Consider the following 16,973-nt stretch of genomic DNA (forward strand, 5'->3'; position numbering starts at 1 on the left):
GAGCGCAACGTAAACAATGACCTCGTGTCTGTTTGGTTGGGCAGGAAACGGGCTTTTGCAATTTCAATCGGAGCCTTTCATTCCAAACCTGCAGATTAGCTCAGAAATATCCTAATATGGACGAGGGGTGTGTCTTCCGGAGACCAACATTCCTCCCAGGCTTCTGCTAGAGCCCAGGACAAGTATGCAAGCCCGGGTTGAATTCTCTCTTTTTTAATTCCTTTTTTTCTTTTTTTGGTACTGGGGATAGAAACCAGGGGCATTCACCTCTGAGCTAGACCCCCAGCCCTATTTTTTTTATTCTTTAGTTTGAAACAGGGTCTCACTGAGTTGCAGAGGGCCTCAATAAGTAGCTGAGGCTGGCCATGAACCGCCATCCTCCAGCCTCAGCCTCCCAAATGCTGGGATGACAAGCGTGTGCCTCCACGCCCGGCTTGTCTTGTCTTTTATTTTTATTTATTTATTTTTATTTATTTATTTATGGACCTGGGGATGGGACCCAGGGGCCCTCTACCTCTGGGCTACACTCCCAGACCTATTTTATATTTTATTTGGAGACAGGGTCTCTTAAGCCAGCTGAGGCTGGCTTCGAACCTGCGCGATCCTCCTGTCTCAGCCTCCCAAGCGCGGGGATGACAAGCGTGCGCCCCCACGCCCGGCTTGTCTTTCATTTTAAACCAGTCGATTTGCCCAAATGTCCCAGGAAGATACCCCAAACCGCACACTGGGGGACAGATACTCATAATCCACCTGAGGACCGTTGTCTGCAGTATGCAAAGAACAAATCAATGACAGATTTGTCAATGACGCGAGCCAGGCGTGGCGGGGCGCGCGGTAGTCCCAGCCACCTCGGAGCCTGAAGCAGGAGGGTCGCAAGTTCGAGCTCAGCCTGGGCGACATAGCAAGACCCTGTTTCAAAAATAAAATCAGCCAGGCGTGGTGGTGTACTTGTAATCCTAGCCCTTGGGAGGCTGAGACAGGAGGATTGCAGGGTTGAGGACAGCCTCAGCTACTTAGTGAGGCCCTGTTAACAAATAAAAAGTGCGGGGGCTGGGGCCGGAGCCCTTCCAGCTGGAGGGAGGTGGAGGCCGCCGGGTGGTGTCTGCTGCCCTCTGGCGGCGCCGGCGCTTGTGTCTGGTTCCCCGGCGGGGAGTTGACCTGAGCCCAGGCTGGGGCCCTGTTTGTGTACTTTCTCCTTGGTAACAAGAACTAACATTTACTCAGCGCTGATTCCACGCCAGGGGCCGGCAACGCGCCCGCGTCGCCCCTTGGCGGGGAGGGGGCGTGGCGACCTCCGTTTACAAAAGGGGAGACTGAGGCTGGGAGAGGGTTGGGCTTGGCGTGTGGCTCAGGCTTGGGCCCTCAAGGCGTGGAGGAACTTGGGGTGCTGTCTGGGGCCTGATCCAGCCCATCTGGAGCCGCAACTTTTTTTTTGGTACCAGGGATGGGACCCAGGGTCAGTCTACCTCCGAGCTCCACCCCCAGCCCTATTTTTTATCCTTTGAAACAGGTCTCACTGAGTTGCAGAGGGCCTCGCTAAGTACCTGAGGCTGCCTCGAACCGCGATCCTCCATTTCTTCTTACAATCGGAACCACCTGGACCACTGCCGAGCCAGCTCCAGTCCTGACCCCAGCTCCCTGGCCGGCTGTGTGCCCCCGATGGCGCTCTGGGCCTCTCTGGGCCCTCGTGGAGGCACCTCTGGGAGGGAGGGCTTCACCCGGCCAAGCAGGGTTGATGGTGAGGTCGGCCAGTGGTGGCCGACTGCGCAGCGGGCCCCTGGGTTCCGTCCCCAGGACCAAAAAAAAAACAAACAAACAAACAAAAAACACTAAACCCAGGACAGGAGGGCATCTCACCTCCCATGGCCGAAGGGACTACGCCCCTGACACGGCCATTGCCAGGGTCCCCTGGGCTCAGTGTCACCCCAGGGTCCTCTGAGAGCGAGGCAGGAGGGGGTGGGGGGCAGAGAGAGTCCGGGGGAAGCTCTGCTGCTGGCCCTGAAGGCGGAGGAAGGGGCCTCCAGGAGCTGGGGGAGGCCGGCCTCCCCCTGAGCCTCCACACCTGGACTGCAGACTCCAGACACACAGAGCCTGGACCGGCTTCAGGCCAATACACATGGCAGAAACTTGTCCCCAGGGTAAAGCGTCACTTCTCATCCCACCCCGGGTGTGTCCGGCCTGAAACTGCCTCCTGGGGGACGGCCGGGCCATGCTGGGCTCCTGGGGCTGGGCCAGGACGGAGGTGGCCAGCCGAACAAAGGCCGGACCCACGCCGGCCTCCTAGGAAACCCAGGTCTCCGGGAACGCGGCCCCTCCCGGACACGCCTCCCGGGGCGGGGCCTCCACTGGCCACGCCCACGAACTGGCCGCACCCCGTTATCCGCATTGCCCCGCCCCTTAGGCATTTACCCCGCCCCTGTCGTTTGCCCCACCCCATTTCTCACTCACCCCGCCCACTCTGTATTTGCCCCGCCCTTTATGCATTCGCCCGCCTCTTCTCCCCACTCGCCCCGCCCCTATGCATTTGCCACGCCCACTCTGCCTTCGCCCGCTGCATTCTCCTGCTTGCCCCGCCCCATCTTCCCCGCCCGCCCCACCTCCTCTGCACTGCCCCGCCCACTCGCCCACTCGCCCCGCCCCACTCTGCATCGCCGCCCAATCACCCGCTCGCCCCGCCCCGCCCCCTGTCCGCCTCAGCCTTAATTACCCAGCCGACCGGGCGCTGGAGCCGGAGTCTGACCGCCATCCCCGCCACCGAGGGGAAACTGAGTCCCCGGCGGGCGGAGGATTCCCGAGGGCCGTGGCTGAGAAGGGACGGGGTCCGGCACCGCCCCTCACCAGCTGGCCCCAGCCTCCCCGGGCCGGGAGACCCCGCCCGGCTCCTGATACCAGCCGCTGGGGACTCAGTCGGCGCTTAGTAAGTACCCCGGGCGCCGCTGCTGTGGGACGGGCTCGGCGGGAGGGGCGCCCCTGCAGCGCGCAGCGAGGATGCTGGCCGCAGGTCCGCAGCCCCCTCCCCCGGCAGGGCAGCGGCGCCCGGGGACACCACGCACGGAGGCTCTGGGCGTCGGTCTAGCTGCTGGGCCGGGCGGGCCGCCCTCTCCTGGTTTATTTTATGGTGCACGTGGGGGTGGGCGTCTCCTCCCCCAGATTGCAAGGTGCCCAAGTGTGCAGACCCACCCCTCCCTGGGAGACCCCCACCCTCAGGCTGGCAGCGGGAGAGACCCCGGCAGGGGGCAGCTGGCCTGTCTTCTGGGCCCCCAGGGCTTGGCAGTCTCCGGAGCAGAAGGAATGGGTCTGGGGAGGGGTCTCATCTCAGCCGAAAAGCAGAAAACTGCTTCCAGGAAAGTCAAAACAGCAAAGAAGCCGGGCCGGGCGAGGTGGCGCAGCTTGAAAACCCGGCACTTGGGAGGCCGAGACGGAGGATCTCGGGTTCGCCGCCAACCTCGGCTCTTTAGTGAGGCCCTCGGCAACTTGGTGAGACCTTATTTTCAAAATAAAGAATTAAAAAAAAAAAAAAGGGCTAGGGGTGTCGCTCGGAGGTAGAACGCCCCTGGGTTCAATCCCCGGAACAACAAAAAAAGAAAAGGTGTGGGGCTGCGCGCTCAGGGTGAGGGGTCTCCATCGTGGGTTTAGGTGGGGGCCTATTTCCTATGGTGGGGACCCGCGATGGCCCGGGCAACGAGGGCGGGCCTCCTGTCCGCCGGCTCAGTCCTCGTCCTCGCCGGCATACATGCCGGCCTCCCAGCGTTCAGCCATGGCGTTCTTATGGCGGGTCACCCGCGTGGCTCCCAGGACCTGCACGGAGAGGGGGCAAAGTCCACGTCAGGGTCCTGCCCGCCCCAGGCACCCCTGTCACTGCCATTCATGAAACGGGCGGGGGGTGGAGGACGGCCACCCCCTCCTGTGTTTCAGACTCTAGTCCTAATAATATAACTAATAATATAACTAGAAGCTGGGCGTGGGGGCGCACGCTGGTCATCCCAGCATCCGGGAGGCTGAGACTGGAGGAGGGTTCGCGGCCAGCCTCAGCTACTCAGTGAGGCCCTCTGCAGCTCAGTGAGACGCTGCTTCAAAATAAAAAATAAAAAGAGGGCCGGGGGTGGAGCTCAGAGGTACAATGCCCCTGGGTCCCATCCCCAGTACCGCGCGCACACACACACACACACACACACACACACACACACACAAATCACACTGAGGGTGTCGCTGGCAGAGAACTCACTAAGCACCTGAGGCTGTCCGCGAACCTCGATCCTCCTGTCTCAGCCTCCGAAATGCTGGGATTACAGCGGGCGCCACCACGCCCGGCTCTCTCAGCCCTATTTTCTATTTTATTTAGAAACAGGGTCTCACTGAGCTGCTGAGAGCCTCACTAAGCAGCGGAGGCTGGCTTCGAACCCGCGCGATCCTCCCGTCTCCGCCTCCCGAGCGCGGGGATGACGAGCGCGCCGCCACGCCCGGCTGAGCTAAGGAGTTTTGGGGCAGCCTGGGTTACACAGCAAGGTCCGGTCTCAAGACAGATAAACAGAGCCGGGTGGAGGCGCACACTTGTCGCCCCAGGACTCGGAGGCTGAGACAGGACCATCTTAGGTTCGAGGGCAGCCTCAGCAGGTAGTGAGATTCCCGCCAGCCTAGCAAGACCCTCTCCAAATTAAACAAAGGGGGAGAGCTGGGGTGTGGCTTGGAGGTAGAATGTCCCTGGGTTTGATCCCCAGTACCAGAAACACCAGCAACGAAAAATGCAACCGGACAAGTCCATGAGCGTCCTGCTTGGAGCTCAACTGCCCAAGGCCCTCGCTTTGGTAGAGGGTAGGAGGGCGGCCTGGACCCTCTGCTAATTCCTGGCCACAGCAGGCATCACAAGCAGAGCGCAGCAGAATCCACCCCGGCGGACAAGGACAGGGAGAAGATCCTGGTCCAAGCCCACACCCAGAAGAAAGGCCCTGCTGGCTGAAGCCACGGGCCGGGACAGACCCGGAGGGAGAGGACCCGGTTCTCAACCCGGGAGCACCCACCTCACCCGGGAGCATCACACCACCTGGGGAGCACCACCTCACACGGAGAGCACCTCACCTCACACGGGGAGCACCACCTCACCCGGGAGCACCTCACCTCACCCGGGGAGCATCACACCACCTGGGGAGCACCTAACCTCACTCGGGGAGCACCTCACCTCACCTCACCTCACACAGGGAGCACCACCTCACCCGGGGAGCATCGTATCACCTGGGGAGCACCTCACCTGAGGAGCATCACATCACCTGGGGAGCACCTCACCCGAGGAGCATCACATCACCTGGGGAACACCTTACCTCATCCGGGGAGCCCCTTACTTCACCCGGGGAGCACCACACCTCACCCAGGGAACACCTCACCCGGGGAGCACCTCACCTCACCCGGGGAGCACCACCTCACCTCACCTGGGGAGCCCCACCTCAGCCGGGGAGCATCTCACCCAGGGAGCACCACCTCACCTGGCGACCACCTCACCTCACCCGGGGAGCACCTCCTCATCTCACCTGGGGAGCACCTCCTCATCTCACCTGGGGAGCACCTCACCCAGGGAGCACCACCTCACCTCACCTGGGGAGCACCTCCTCATCTCACCTGGGGAGCACCTTACCCAGGGAGCACCACCTCACCCAGGGGGCACCACCTCACCTCACCTGGGAGCATCTTACCTCTGAGTTGATGCTGTCCGAGGGGTCAATGCCAGCGTACTGTGGGAGAGAAATGACCATCAGGTACACCCAGGGTCTGCCTGGAAGTCCCCGCGTCCCACACGGGCAGGAGAGGAGGCGTCCCGTCCACAGAGCTCCCTCAGTGTCTGAACGTTACCCTGGACTCAGGCCACCCAGCGTGCTGTCCCCAGACACCATCCCCTCAAGGCAGCCTCAGTCCCACCCTCGTCTCCCTGGAGCCAGCGTGACGCATGGGTAGCGTGTATAAAAATAAATGATGGTGATAATAACAAACACAGGGAAACAATGATAGGCGCTTGGGAGGCTGAGGCAGGAGGATCGCAGGTTCGAGGCCAGCCTCAGCAAGTAGTGAGCCCCTCAGCAACTTAGGAAGATACTATTTATTTATTTATTTATTGTGGTTCTGGGGATTGAACCTAGGAACATTCTACCTCTGAGCTACACCCGCAACCCAATTTTAATTTTTTTTTTTTTTTTTGCAGTACTGGAGATTGAACCCAGGAGGGGTGTTCTACTTCTGAGTTAAACCTCCAGCCCTATTTTTTATTCTTTTATTTGAAACCGGGTCTTACTAAGTTGTAGAGGGCCCCACCAAGTAGCTGAGGCTGGCCACGAACCTGTGTTCCTCCTGCCTCGGCCTCCCAAATGCTGGGATGACAAGCGTGCGCCCCCGCGCCCGGCTTAATTTCATTTCGAAGAGTCATCAGCTCAGGTTGAGAATTTCGCCACTTGCTGAGGCTGCCCCTAAACCTCTGACCCTCCGGTCTCAGTCTCCCAAGTACTAGGATTACAGGTGTGCTCCACCACACCTGGCTGTGAGGTGCTATTTCAAAATAAAAGATAAAAAGGGGCTAGAGGTGAAGCTCTGAGGTAGCATTCCCCTTGGTTCAATGCCCAGTATGCACATGCGCACACACGCGCACACACGCTCTCTCTCTCATAAAAAACAGCAACAATAATAATAATAATGATAGGTATGAAAGGTACTTGGGTAGCTCAGAAGCACTGCAGGTTCGAGGCCAGCCTCAGCAACCTAATGAGACCCTCATTTCAAACCAAAAACAGAAACAGGCCGGGGCCATATCTCAAAGCTAGGGTGCTGTTGGGTTCAATCCCCAGTGCCCCCCACAGCATGATGATAACCACGAGAAGTCGCCACTGGTCTCTTCCAAGCAGAGCTTAGCCTTTGGCCTTTGGCCTTTGGCTTTTGGCCCCAGGGTGACCCCACAACGAAGGCAAAAACCCCTTCTTATGTGGCCTCTCAGAAGACAAACTCAGGACGAGAAGCCCAGTTTGTTGACGTCTACGCCACTGTGGGGAGACTGAGGCCCAGCCCTGGTCGGGGACGTTGCAGAAAGAGAGACATCACTGGGGCCGAGGCCGGGGTGCCGTGACTCTTCCCCGGCCTGGGGAGGCGCTGGGGGGGCTTGGCTTACCCAGAGCTCCTTCCTTCTCTGTACAGAGGGGCCGTCCGCTGGGGCCTCTGCCGTCCACACCAGGCCTGAGTGCAGGCGAACGGGGCTGAACGAGGGCGACTCGGACACGGAGTAGCTGCCCGTGACGCCTGCGGGGCGGGGCGGGGGACGGGAGGGCATCAGGGGGGGCCGGGCATCAGCTCCGGGGTCTCTGGCCGAGGGGCTGGCGCAGCCAATGACAAAGGACCCGGAGGAGTAGGCACCTCGTGTGCCAGACAGACCGAAAGCGCCGTCAGAGGGCACCGTGGCTAGGCAGATGGGCCGGCCATGCAACCCAGCTTAAACTTAAAAAAAATTCATCTAGCCGGGCGTGGCGGCGCACGCTTGTCATCCCCGCGCTTGGGAGGCGGAGACGGGAGGATCGCACGGGTTCGAAGCCAGCCTCAGCTACTTAGTGAGGCTCTCAATAACTTAGTGAGACCCTGTTTCCAAATAAAATATAAAAAAGGTCTGGGAGTATAGCCCGGAGGTAGAAGGCCTCTGGGTTCCACCCCCAGTACCACCAAAAAAAAAAAAAAAATCACCTAACATCATAAAAAACATTAAGTGACATTGGAGGTACATTGACCAAGAGGAGTAAATCAACTGAGAAGAGATAAACAAGGGCTAACCTCTATGCACCTGATAACAAAGTATCCAAACCCATAAAGCAAAACCCCTAAGGCAAAGTTAACATTTCTGTTCTCAAGATGCTTAGCTCGGGCAGATGCCTTGGGGAACATCTCCTTATGTTCTCAGACGCCATCAACCCGGCCTCCTGGCTCTGACCCCTGAGGCCCCCCCCCAAGGATAACGGCCACGTTGGGGGTCCCCTTCTCACCAGATGCGCGGGAGGAGCTCCTGGAGTCTTGTTCCGGGTCCTCGGGCGGTGGGGAGAAGACCTCAGGGAAGAAGGCGCTCCTCCGCTCCTCCGCCACCTCGCGCTCCCGGCGCAGGACGCTCTCCACCTCCTTCTCCAGCAGGTCGGACGACAGTGACTTCTGCAGCCTCAGCACCGGGGCCCCGGCCACCTCCCAGCCCCAGGCAGGGGGGCTCTCGGCCTTCTGGGGGACATCTGGGACCCCGAACCGCAGGGGGCGCAGGCGGAAGTGCTCCCACCGCACGACACCCCCGTTGCTTTGCAGGGGCCCCCCAGGGGACCGAGGGCCCTCTCGCTTTGTGTGCAAGGGCCTTCCAGAAGATTCCGACAGATGCCCGGGAGACCCCACGACCTTCGCAGGGGCCACAGGCTTGGCCTCCTCTGGCTTGCCGTGGACTCTGACGGCCGGGGGCTCCGGCTGGAGGGCGCCGGGGCCCAGGTACGGCCAGTAGGCATCAGGCGGGATCCTGCTGACCTTCCTGGTCCCCGGAGCGGGGTCAGCCTCGCGGGCCACGGGGCCGGGGCCGAGAATGGAGTCTGAGCTCAGGCTCCTCCTGAGTGGGGGCTGGGGGTCCTCAGGGGCCCAGCTGGACACGGAGGCCCGGCCCAGCTGCAGGCCCTCCCGCCGGTGGTCCTCCTCCCGCTGCGTCTCCTGGACCATGTCCCGCTGCACGTAGAGCGAGGGGCGGCCCCGATCGCGCCGCGGGGGCTCGGCCAGGCTCGCGGCGGTCAGCAGCGGCCTGCTGGGGATTTCCACCATCTCGCGCTGGCCCGCGGCCTGCCGCAGCCCCCTCCGCTCCCGCAGGTCGGCCTCGCGCTCCAGGGCCAGGCGGATCTCCCGCTCGATGGGCGTCTCCTTGGGGGTCCCGGGGGCCTCGGCCTGGGACCAGGAGCCAGGGTTGTCAAGGATCACGATGCTGGGAGACCGCGGGCGCGGGCCGCGGGCCCTCTTGTCCTCCCAGGCCTCCTCCTTCACCCGGGACTCCCGGGGGAGCGCGTAGCCGTTGGCCAGGTGCGGCCTGCTCAGGGCCTTGGGGGGCTGGCTGGCTCCCGGCGGGGCGTAGGTGGGGGGCGCCCGCGCTGGACGCTTCTGGGGCAGCTCGCTGATGCTGGCCTGCTCCAGGATCATAAACTGCTGCCTGGCTGCCAGGAAGTCAATCTGTTCCCGGTCAACCATGCTCTCCTCCAGGGGTGTAGAAGGAGGTTGGCTGGGGAACCCGGGGTTCACGCGGCCAGAGGTGCCCCCAAGACCGGCCACCGTGCCTGCCGAGCTCCCGGACCTGACCGCTGGGCCCTGGGAGGCCTCCCAGCGCGCCGGGTCCTGCGGCCGCCTGGGGAGGCTACTGCCGGCCTCCGGGAGGTCAGCCTTCCCCCGGGCCTCGGCCAAGGCCCACCTGCCGTACACCGCCTCTGTCTTCACCACGGCCGGTTGGGCCTTGCGGTCGGCGCGCCACGCGTGGGGCTCGTCCTGACTCCAGCTGGCCTCCTCGACCCCCACGCCCACCAGCTTGATGGGGTAGCTGGTGTCCCCATCCAGGGCCAGGCCCGTGATGTGGGCCGGCTGGGGGATGCTGAAGATGGGGTATCTGGTCACCCGGTCCATCTCCTGGGGGGATCTTGGCACGACCTCTGCACGCAGAACACCTAAGGGCAAAGGGACAATTTTCAGTTCCTCAAAGGACAGGGCCCAGCCGGACACGGTGGGCACGCTTGTCATCCCAGCATTTGGGAGGCTGGGACATTAAATGGGAAATTGAGGCCCGGCGCTGGCTCCAGCAGCTCCAGGTTCCCGGCTCCCACAGTGCGGCTGTCTCTCCTGCACCTTGTACCGTCCAAATAGCCCGTCGCCGGGCGTGGTTGGTGGCACACGCTTGTAATCCCAGCATTCCCGAGGCTGAGACAGGAAGATCACAGTTGTGATAGCCTCAGCTACTCAGTGAAGCCCTCTGCAACTCAGTGAGACCCTGTTTCAAAATAAAGAATAAACAATAGGGCTGGGGGTATTGCTCAGAGGTCAAATGCCCCCGGGTTCCATCCCCAGTACTGCAAAAAAAAAAAAAAAAAAAAAAAGCCTGTTTTGGTAGCAGCAGCCAGAATGGGCACCTTGGACCTTGCTCCTGGGCTGGGTGGGGCTGCAGAACCCGGGTCCTCTTCAGGTCACAAACTAACAGAGCCCAGGCTCCGGGGCCTACAGGGCGTGACCCTCATGCCCGGAGCTCAGGGCCCCACCCGGTCTCAGCTCAAGCCCTAGACTCTGTGGGGTGGAGGCCCGACCTTCCTGGAGGCTCCTGGCCTTGAACCCCACTCCACTTTTTTGTTTGTTTATTTTTTTTCTGTGTGTGCGTGGTACTGGGGATTGAACCCAGGGGCATTCTACCTCCGAGTTACACCTCCAGTCTTACTTTATTTTTATTTACTTATTGATTGATTTTTGTGGTACTGGAGATTGAAGCCAGGGGCATTCTACCTCTGAGCTACACCCCAGCCCTATTTTATTCTTTTTTATTTTTATTTTTATTTTTTTTTGTGGCCCTGGGGATGGAACCTAGGGGCATCCTACCTCTGAGCTACACCTCCAACCCTATTTTTAAATTCTTTCTTCTTTCTTTCTTTTCTTTTTTGCAGGTCTGGGGATGGATCAAATATTAAAAACTATAATAAGTTTTTAATAAGCCAGGCGTGGTGGCGCACGCTTGTCATCCCAGTATTCGGGAGGCTGAGACCGGAGGATCGAGGTTCGTGGACAACCTCAGCTACTTAGCGAGCCCTCTTCAACTTAGTGAGACCCTGTTTCAAAATAAAGAATAAAAAATGGGGCAGGGAGTGTAGCTCGGAGGTCGAATGCCCCCGGGTTCCATCCCCAGACCTGCAGAAAAGAAAGAAAGAAAGAAAGAAAGAAAGAAAGAAAGAAAGAAAGAAAGAAGAATAAAGAATAAAAAATAGGGCTGGGGTTGTAGCTCAGAGGTAGAATGCCCCTGGGTTCAATCCCTAGTACTATAATAAAAAAAAAAAAAAGAAAAGAAAAAATCCCCACACGCCTATAATAAGGAAGTTGCTGTTATAAAGGGAACCACTGGGCACCCGGGCGATAAAGCGGGGAGAGAAGGAAGCCTTTGCCCCTCGACCTCCGGCCCGCCCCGGCCTGCGGCGATCTCTCCCTGTCTCTGAGGCCTGGTCCTCCACCTCTGTGGCCCAGGTGCTCATCCCCTCCGCAGCCCCGCAGGTACACAGCAGGTGCTTAATAAGGACTGGCCGGCCCGCCCTGGCCCTGTGCCGAGCTCGGAGCCCTGCTCCTCCTGCCATCCTCCCGGTCCCCACCCCGGGCGGCTGAGTTCGCTAAACAGTGGACTGCTGGTTACTGCAGTCTATAACCTACCTGAGATTTGAACTCCAAGGAGAAAGGGGGCCCCCTTGGGGTGGGGCCCGGGCTGGGGCACCATCCTCAGCCATGCCGGTGACTCACTGAGGCCAGCGGGCGCGGTCCTGTGTCCTCACGCAAGGACACTGGGCCCCAGTTAGAGGTGTCCGGAGCAGGAGACTCTATGCCCCGCCTGGACGGTCCTGAAGGCCCGCCATGTGGGTTCAGTACCAGTCGCCTGTATACAGCAGGTGCTGGGTTTCTTTTGGGGCTGGAGATTCAACCCAGGGACGCTCTATCTCCAAGCTCTCACTAGGTAGCTGAGGCTGGCCACGAACCTGTGACCCGCCTGTATCGGCCTCCCAAGTACTGGGATTACAGGTGTGCGCCACCACACTCGGCTTAGTATTTTTTTTTTTTTTTGTACTGGGGATGGAACCCAGGGGCATTCTACCTCCAAGCTATACCCCCTGCCGTATCTTTTATTCATTATTTTCAAACAAGGTCTCACTGAGTTGCAAACGGCCTCACTAAGAAGTTGAGGCTGACCGTGAACTGAGATCCTCTTGTCTCAGCCTCTCGAATGCTGGGATTACAAACGTGCGCCACCATGCCCGGCTCAGCTTAGTTTTATAATTTAAATTTTTTTTTTTTTTTTACAGTACTGGGGATGAAACCCAGGTACCTCTGAGCTACACCCCCAGGCTGATTTTATTTATTTTTATTTATTTATTTATTTATTTATTTATTTATTTCTGTGGGTCTGGGGATGGAACCCAGGGCAGGGGTATTCAACCTCCGAGCTACACCCCCTGCCATATTTTTTATTCATTATTTTCAAACAGGGTCTCACTGAGTTGCAAAGGGCCTCACCAAGTAGCCGAGGCTGGCCGCGAACCTGTGATCCTCCTGTCTCAGCCTCCCGAGTACTAGCATTACAGGTGTGCACCGCCACGCCTGACTCGGGAACATTTCTGTGCCCGCCCGGTTTACAATAGAGGTGGCTGGGGCTCTGTTGAGGGGAAGCTTCTCTCTAGAGTCACACAGCGAGGTCAGAACAAGGTGTCCCCACCCCAAGCCCTCTCCCTCAACAGCAGCCTCCTACGAAGCCCCTGGGGGTTGCTCAGGCCCCACCCCATAACAGAGTTTATGGCCCTGGCCGCACACCTGCCTCTTCCTACAGCGACCACAGGGAAAGCTCTCTACAGGGGCCCGCAGGCCATCAGCAGAGGGAGGCGTCCGATTCCTCTGACACTGGTCAGAGGATCCCTGTCTCCCTAAACCTGCTCTGTGGGATCCCACCCTGAGCCCCACCCAGCCCCACAACCCAGCGAGACTCCGGCCAGCCAGGCCCCACCTGGCCCAGCGGGACCCCAGGCTGTTCCCACGGGGACTCAGACCACCTCATCCCGGGCCCCATCTGGGACCCCAGAGCCTCTGGGCCCCCCAACTCCAGGGGCCTCGCCGGCGGTGGGGGTGTCTGTGGATCACGCCGCCCAAGTCCAGGGCTGAGATTCAGGAAGCGAAGCCCCGGCCAGGGCCAGCATGGGCAGGGACAGACCTCAGGGTCTCAGTGCGAGCCGGGCACGAGGCGCCCCGGCCCCCGGGGGACCTCAGCTGAGCCAGCAGGTGTGGGTGCGTAGCCCGTGACCTGGCTCTGCCCATGGGCACGTTAACTCCCCACCCTGAAATCAGGCGAGCCCAGTCTCACCCAGGGGCCCCCAGCCTCACCAGCTAGCTCCCGGCGCCTCCTGGCTCCGCTGTGGCTCGGTCCTGGGCCCACGGCTCCGCCCTGCCCGCGGGTTGCCAGGGGACAGAGGCCCCACCCGGGGAGGCCGCACCCCGGCTAAGAAGCAAAGTGCACAGAGGAGGAGAAAGCCGATCCCAGGCCACGGGGCGGGCGCCCCTCACCGGGCACCACCTGCGGCTCCCAGCCCTCCCATCTCTCCCTGCGGTGCTGGGTCTGTGTCCCAACTCCTCTGGGGCCCAGGTCCAGCCCCCGCCTCGGGCCACTCCCCAGGATGGAACTTGAGTTCTTGCAGGAAATGGGAACGGGCACCAGGGAGAAGGGCCCACGCCACGGCCGCGGGAGCCGGCCAGCCAAGGAGGCCTTTAGGTGGCCGAGGCTGGCCTGCAACCTGCCATCCTCTGGTCTAGGCCTCCCAAGTGCTGGGATGACAGGCGGGTGCAGATGCACCTGGCTGAAGGAGGCCTTTAAAAGCACCAGAAAGAGTTGGCAGGACAGGCGGGGCCCCAGCCCTACTGAGAACAGCCGAAGCTGAGGGGCCCCAGCACCCCCTAGGTCAAAGATCAGAGAACCCGCAGTGCTGGGAGGAACCACACGTCTGTGTGAGGCTGGCTGCTTGGCTAGTGCTGGGACACAGTGGAGGGACTCCGGCTTTGAAACCGGGTCTCACTGAGCTGCAGAGGGCCTCACTAAGTAGCTGAGGCCGGCCGGCCGCGGAGGCTCACCTGCTGGCTCAGCCTCCCAAATGCTGGGATGACAAGCGTGCCACCACGCCCGGCTTGTTAAAATTTTTTAATTGTGTGCATGTGTGAGGGGGTACTAGGGATGGAACCCAGGGGCCTTTTACCTCCAGGCTATACCCACAGCCCTGGGTTTTTTTTATGTTTTATTTTTATTTGAAAACAAGATCTGGCTAAATTGCTGAGAACCTCCCTGAGTAGCTGAGGCTGGCCGCAAACCTGGATCCTCCTGTCTCAGCCTCCCAAGAACTGGGATGACGAGTGTGCGCCACCACCACCCGGCCGCGAGAGATGCTGTTTCAAATTCCAAAGGGCTGAGAGCGCAGCTCGGGGGGGTGGAATGTCCCTGGGTTCAATCCCCAGCACCTAATCTGCGGATTTTGAAGGAGGTGGGGGACAGAGGCCGCTGCCCGACAAGAACCATTGCCTGGGACAACCCTACAGCTCCCTTCACCCCGGTATAGTATTTAGGGAAGTTGAAGCAGAGATACTTCCGATCCCACCTGTGGGCAGAGAATGGTAACAGTAACCCCGGGATGTGAACCTGAGCCCCCATGTCTGGCACCCCACTATACCACCACCTCACATGGGGGAAGAGACACCCCAAAAGGCAGAGACTGGAACACCAGTGGTTATGGAGACCCGGGTACGCTGCAGGGCTGGCCTCTCACGCAGGGCGCCTAAGGCCCATTTTACAGGTGGGGAAACTGAGGCCCTGGTGGGAGACGGCCCCAGGGGTAGGGATGAGAACTCGCTCCCATACGGGAGAGCAATCCCTAGCCGGGTGTGGTGCCCTACGCCTGCAATCCCAGTCCTCGGGAGCCTGAGGCTGGAGGATGGCAGGATCGAGGGCTGCCTCAGGTGTCGCCAGGCTCTCATTAAATTAGTAAGACCCTGTTTCAAAATAAAAATAAAATCGGGAGCCCGGCGCAGGGGCGCACACTTGCAATCCCAGCACTCGGGAGGCTGAGACAGGAGGATCGCAGTTCCCGGCCAGCCTCAGCTACTCAGTGAGGCCCTCTGCAACTCAGTGAGACCTTATTTCATAATAAAGAATATAAATAGGGCTGGGGGTGTCGCTCGGAGGTAGAATGCCCCTGGGTTCAATCCCCAGACCCGCAAAAATAAATAAACAAATAAATAAATAAATAATCAGGATGGGATAGGTCGGGAGGTCGAATGCCCCTGGATTCAATCTCTCTCTCTCTCTCTCTCTCTTGTCCTGAAGGGGCTGTTATTTCTGCAGATGTCTGCAGGAAGCCCTCTGTCTCCAAGGGCTGTGAGCACAGCCAAAGGGCAGGGTGTGTGGCATGCAAGACCCAAGCCCGGCCACCCCCTCCCGCCACCTCTGGGGCCCCAGCACTTACCTGTCTGGGCGCTGACGGCAGGCACGCTGGGACCCACCAAGGCCTCCCACCCCAGGCAGCCGGGTGAGCCTGTGGGACTGCGGCCACTGGCAGGGAGCGGGCCTGGGCCCTGCGGCCTCCGCTTCTCAGGCTCTGCGGCCCCGCCCTCTGGCCTGGCCCCGCCCTCTGGCCTGGCCCCGCCCTCTGGCCTGGCCCCGCCCTCTGGCCTGGCCCCGCCCTCTGGCCTGGCTCCCGCCCGCCCCGTGACATCCAAGAACTCCAGGAACTGGGGCTGTTCACTCTTTTTATTTGCTCCTCTGGGAAGTCAAGAACATCGGGGAGGGGCTCATCACACATCAGAAGCAGAAGGGGAGCAAGGGCACTTCAGCTCAGGGGGCTCAGGGAGGAAGAGGGGGTCCCGCGGCCACTGCCCAGGGAGGGCCTCTCCTACCGGCCACCGCAGGGGCAGAACTGAGACTGGAAGCCGGTCCCCATCGGCGGGCCCTGCACCTGCCCCGCTGTGGCTGCAGGTAGCGAGCGGACGGCGAGGCGGCCGAGCGCTGGGCACCAGGCCGCAGGCCCCAGGCGAGGGGCCGAGACGGCCCGTTGTCCAAAGCCAACACGTGGGGAGAGGGCGTTGGTGAGCTGGGGCACGAATGCGCCTCCGGGGGCGAGCGTGGCTGCACCCCGGCGGGTGTGCGCACATCCGAGCGCTGGCCGGCCCCAGGTGGGACGCCCCTTGCCACTTCCAGTGGGAGGGGGCCAGGGTGCAGGCTCACATCAGGCCGGGTGGCGAATGGGGAGGGTGTCCCGCTCCAACCTGGGGGAACCTCCCTGCCCTGGGCTGTCCTAGGGGGAACCTCCCTGCCCAGAAATGCCCCAAGCCCAGCACAGCTGGCAGACAGGTGGGGCCCGATTTCTGGGGTACAGTTGGGGAACCCAGACCCCTGGTCCAAGCAAGCTGGAGAAGAGGCCGGGGGCAGCCCCCAGGGTCCCCCAAATTAGCACCAGGAGGAAGGAGAGCCCAGTAGGGGCAGGCAGGAACTTTAAGACCAGCAGCGTCTCATGTGGTCCCCGCCTGGTGCAGGGACCGGCAGCTCTAAGACCCCAGCCTGCCCTGGCCAGAGGACAGCCCAGGGGTGAGATACCCCTCTTGGGTCTGGGGGCACATCCCGGGGCTCCCTCTTCCCCCTAGCTCCAACGCCCACAGCCTGGGCCACAGAGGGGCGGGGTGGAGTCCAGAGGAGCCCGGCCCCTAGTCTAAGATCTCCAGCCCCTAAAGAAAAGCCGCCTCATCCCCACCGCCCAAACTTGGGAGGCCAGCGTCCTCACCAGGGGGGGCCCCGCTCCCAGGCCTGAGCCAGCCTCGGGACCCCCCGCTCCCGGTTCCCTCGGACCCTCGCTCCAAGTGACGTGAAGGCACAGGCGGCTGGCCAGAGGCAGGCCTGAGCCACGTCCGAAGCCGCGCGGCCCCGGGTCCTCCTTTGGGGAAAGCAGGCGGCCCCTCTCTCCCCCGCCAGGTGCACAGCTCAGTGGTTGGGGCCAGGTGTGGGGCCGGGGCGGCGGTGACGCCCCCCAACCCCGTCCCTCTTTCAAATGAAAGGCAATCCAAGGAGCAGGAGTCAGCAGGCGTGTCCTGGGCCCGCGAGGTTTCGGGTGGAGGGAGGGGGCGCCGGGAGGGGCCGGGCTGGCGGGTGTCGGTGGCGTGGAGGGCAGGGGCCGGGGTCTGGGGGCCAGGCGGGC

General features: G+C 61.1%; 1 protein-coding gene across 1 annotated transcript; it reads right to left on the reverse strand.

Annotated features, from left to right (window-relative positions):
* Positions 1-3,708: 3,708 nt before the first annotated feature.
* On the reverse strand, positions 3,709-9,645 carry MISP (mitotic spindle positioning; the record flags this gene model as incomplete). Its single annotated transcript, XM_080713064.1, has 4 exons — positions 8,001-9,645; positions 7,142-7,269; positions 5,685-5,723; positions 3,709-3,798 (listed from the first exon to the last, which is right to left on the reverse strand). The coding sequence occupies exons 1-4, from the start codon at positions 9,640-9,642 to the stop codon at positions 3,709-3,711; spliced, it is 1,899 nt and encodes a 632-aa protein (XP_080569190.1). The 5' UTR covers positions 9,643-9,645.
* Between the last annotated feature and the right edge of the window lie 7,328 nt (positions 9,646-16,973).

The sequence above is a fragment of the Muscardinus avellanarius genome, assembly GCF_963383645.1.
Source record: "Muscardinus avellanarius genome assembly, chromosome: 16".
NCBI classification, from domain to species: Eukaryota; Metazoa; Chordata; class Mammalia; order Rodentia; family Gliridae; genus Muscardinus; species Muscardinus avellanarius.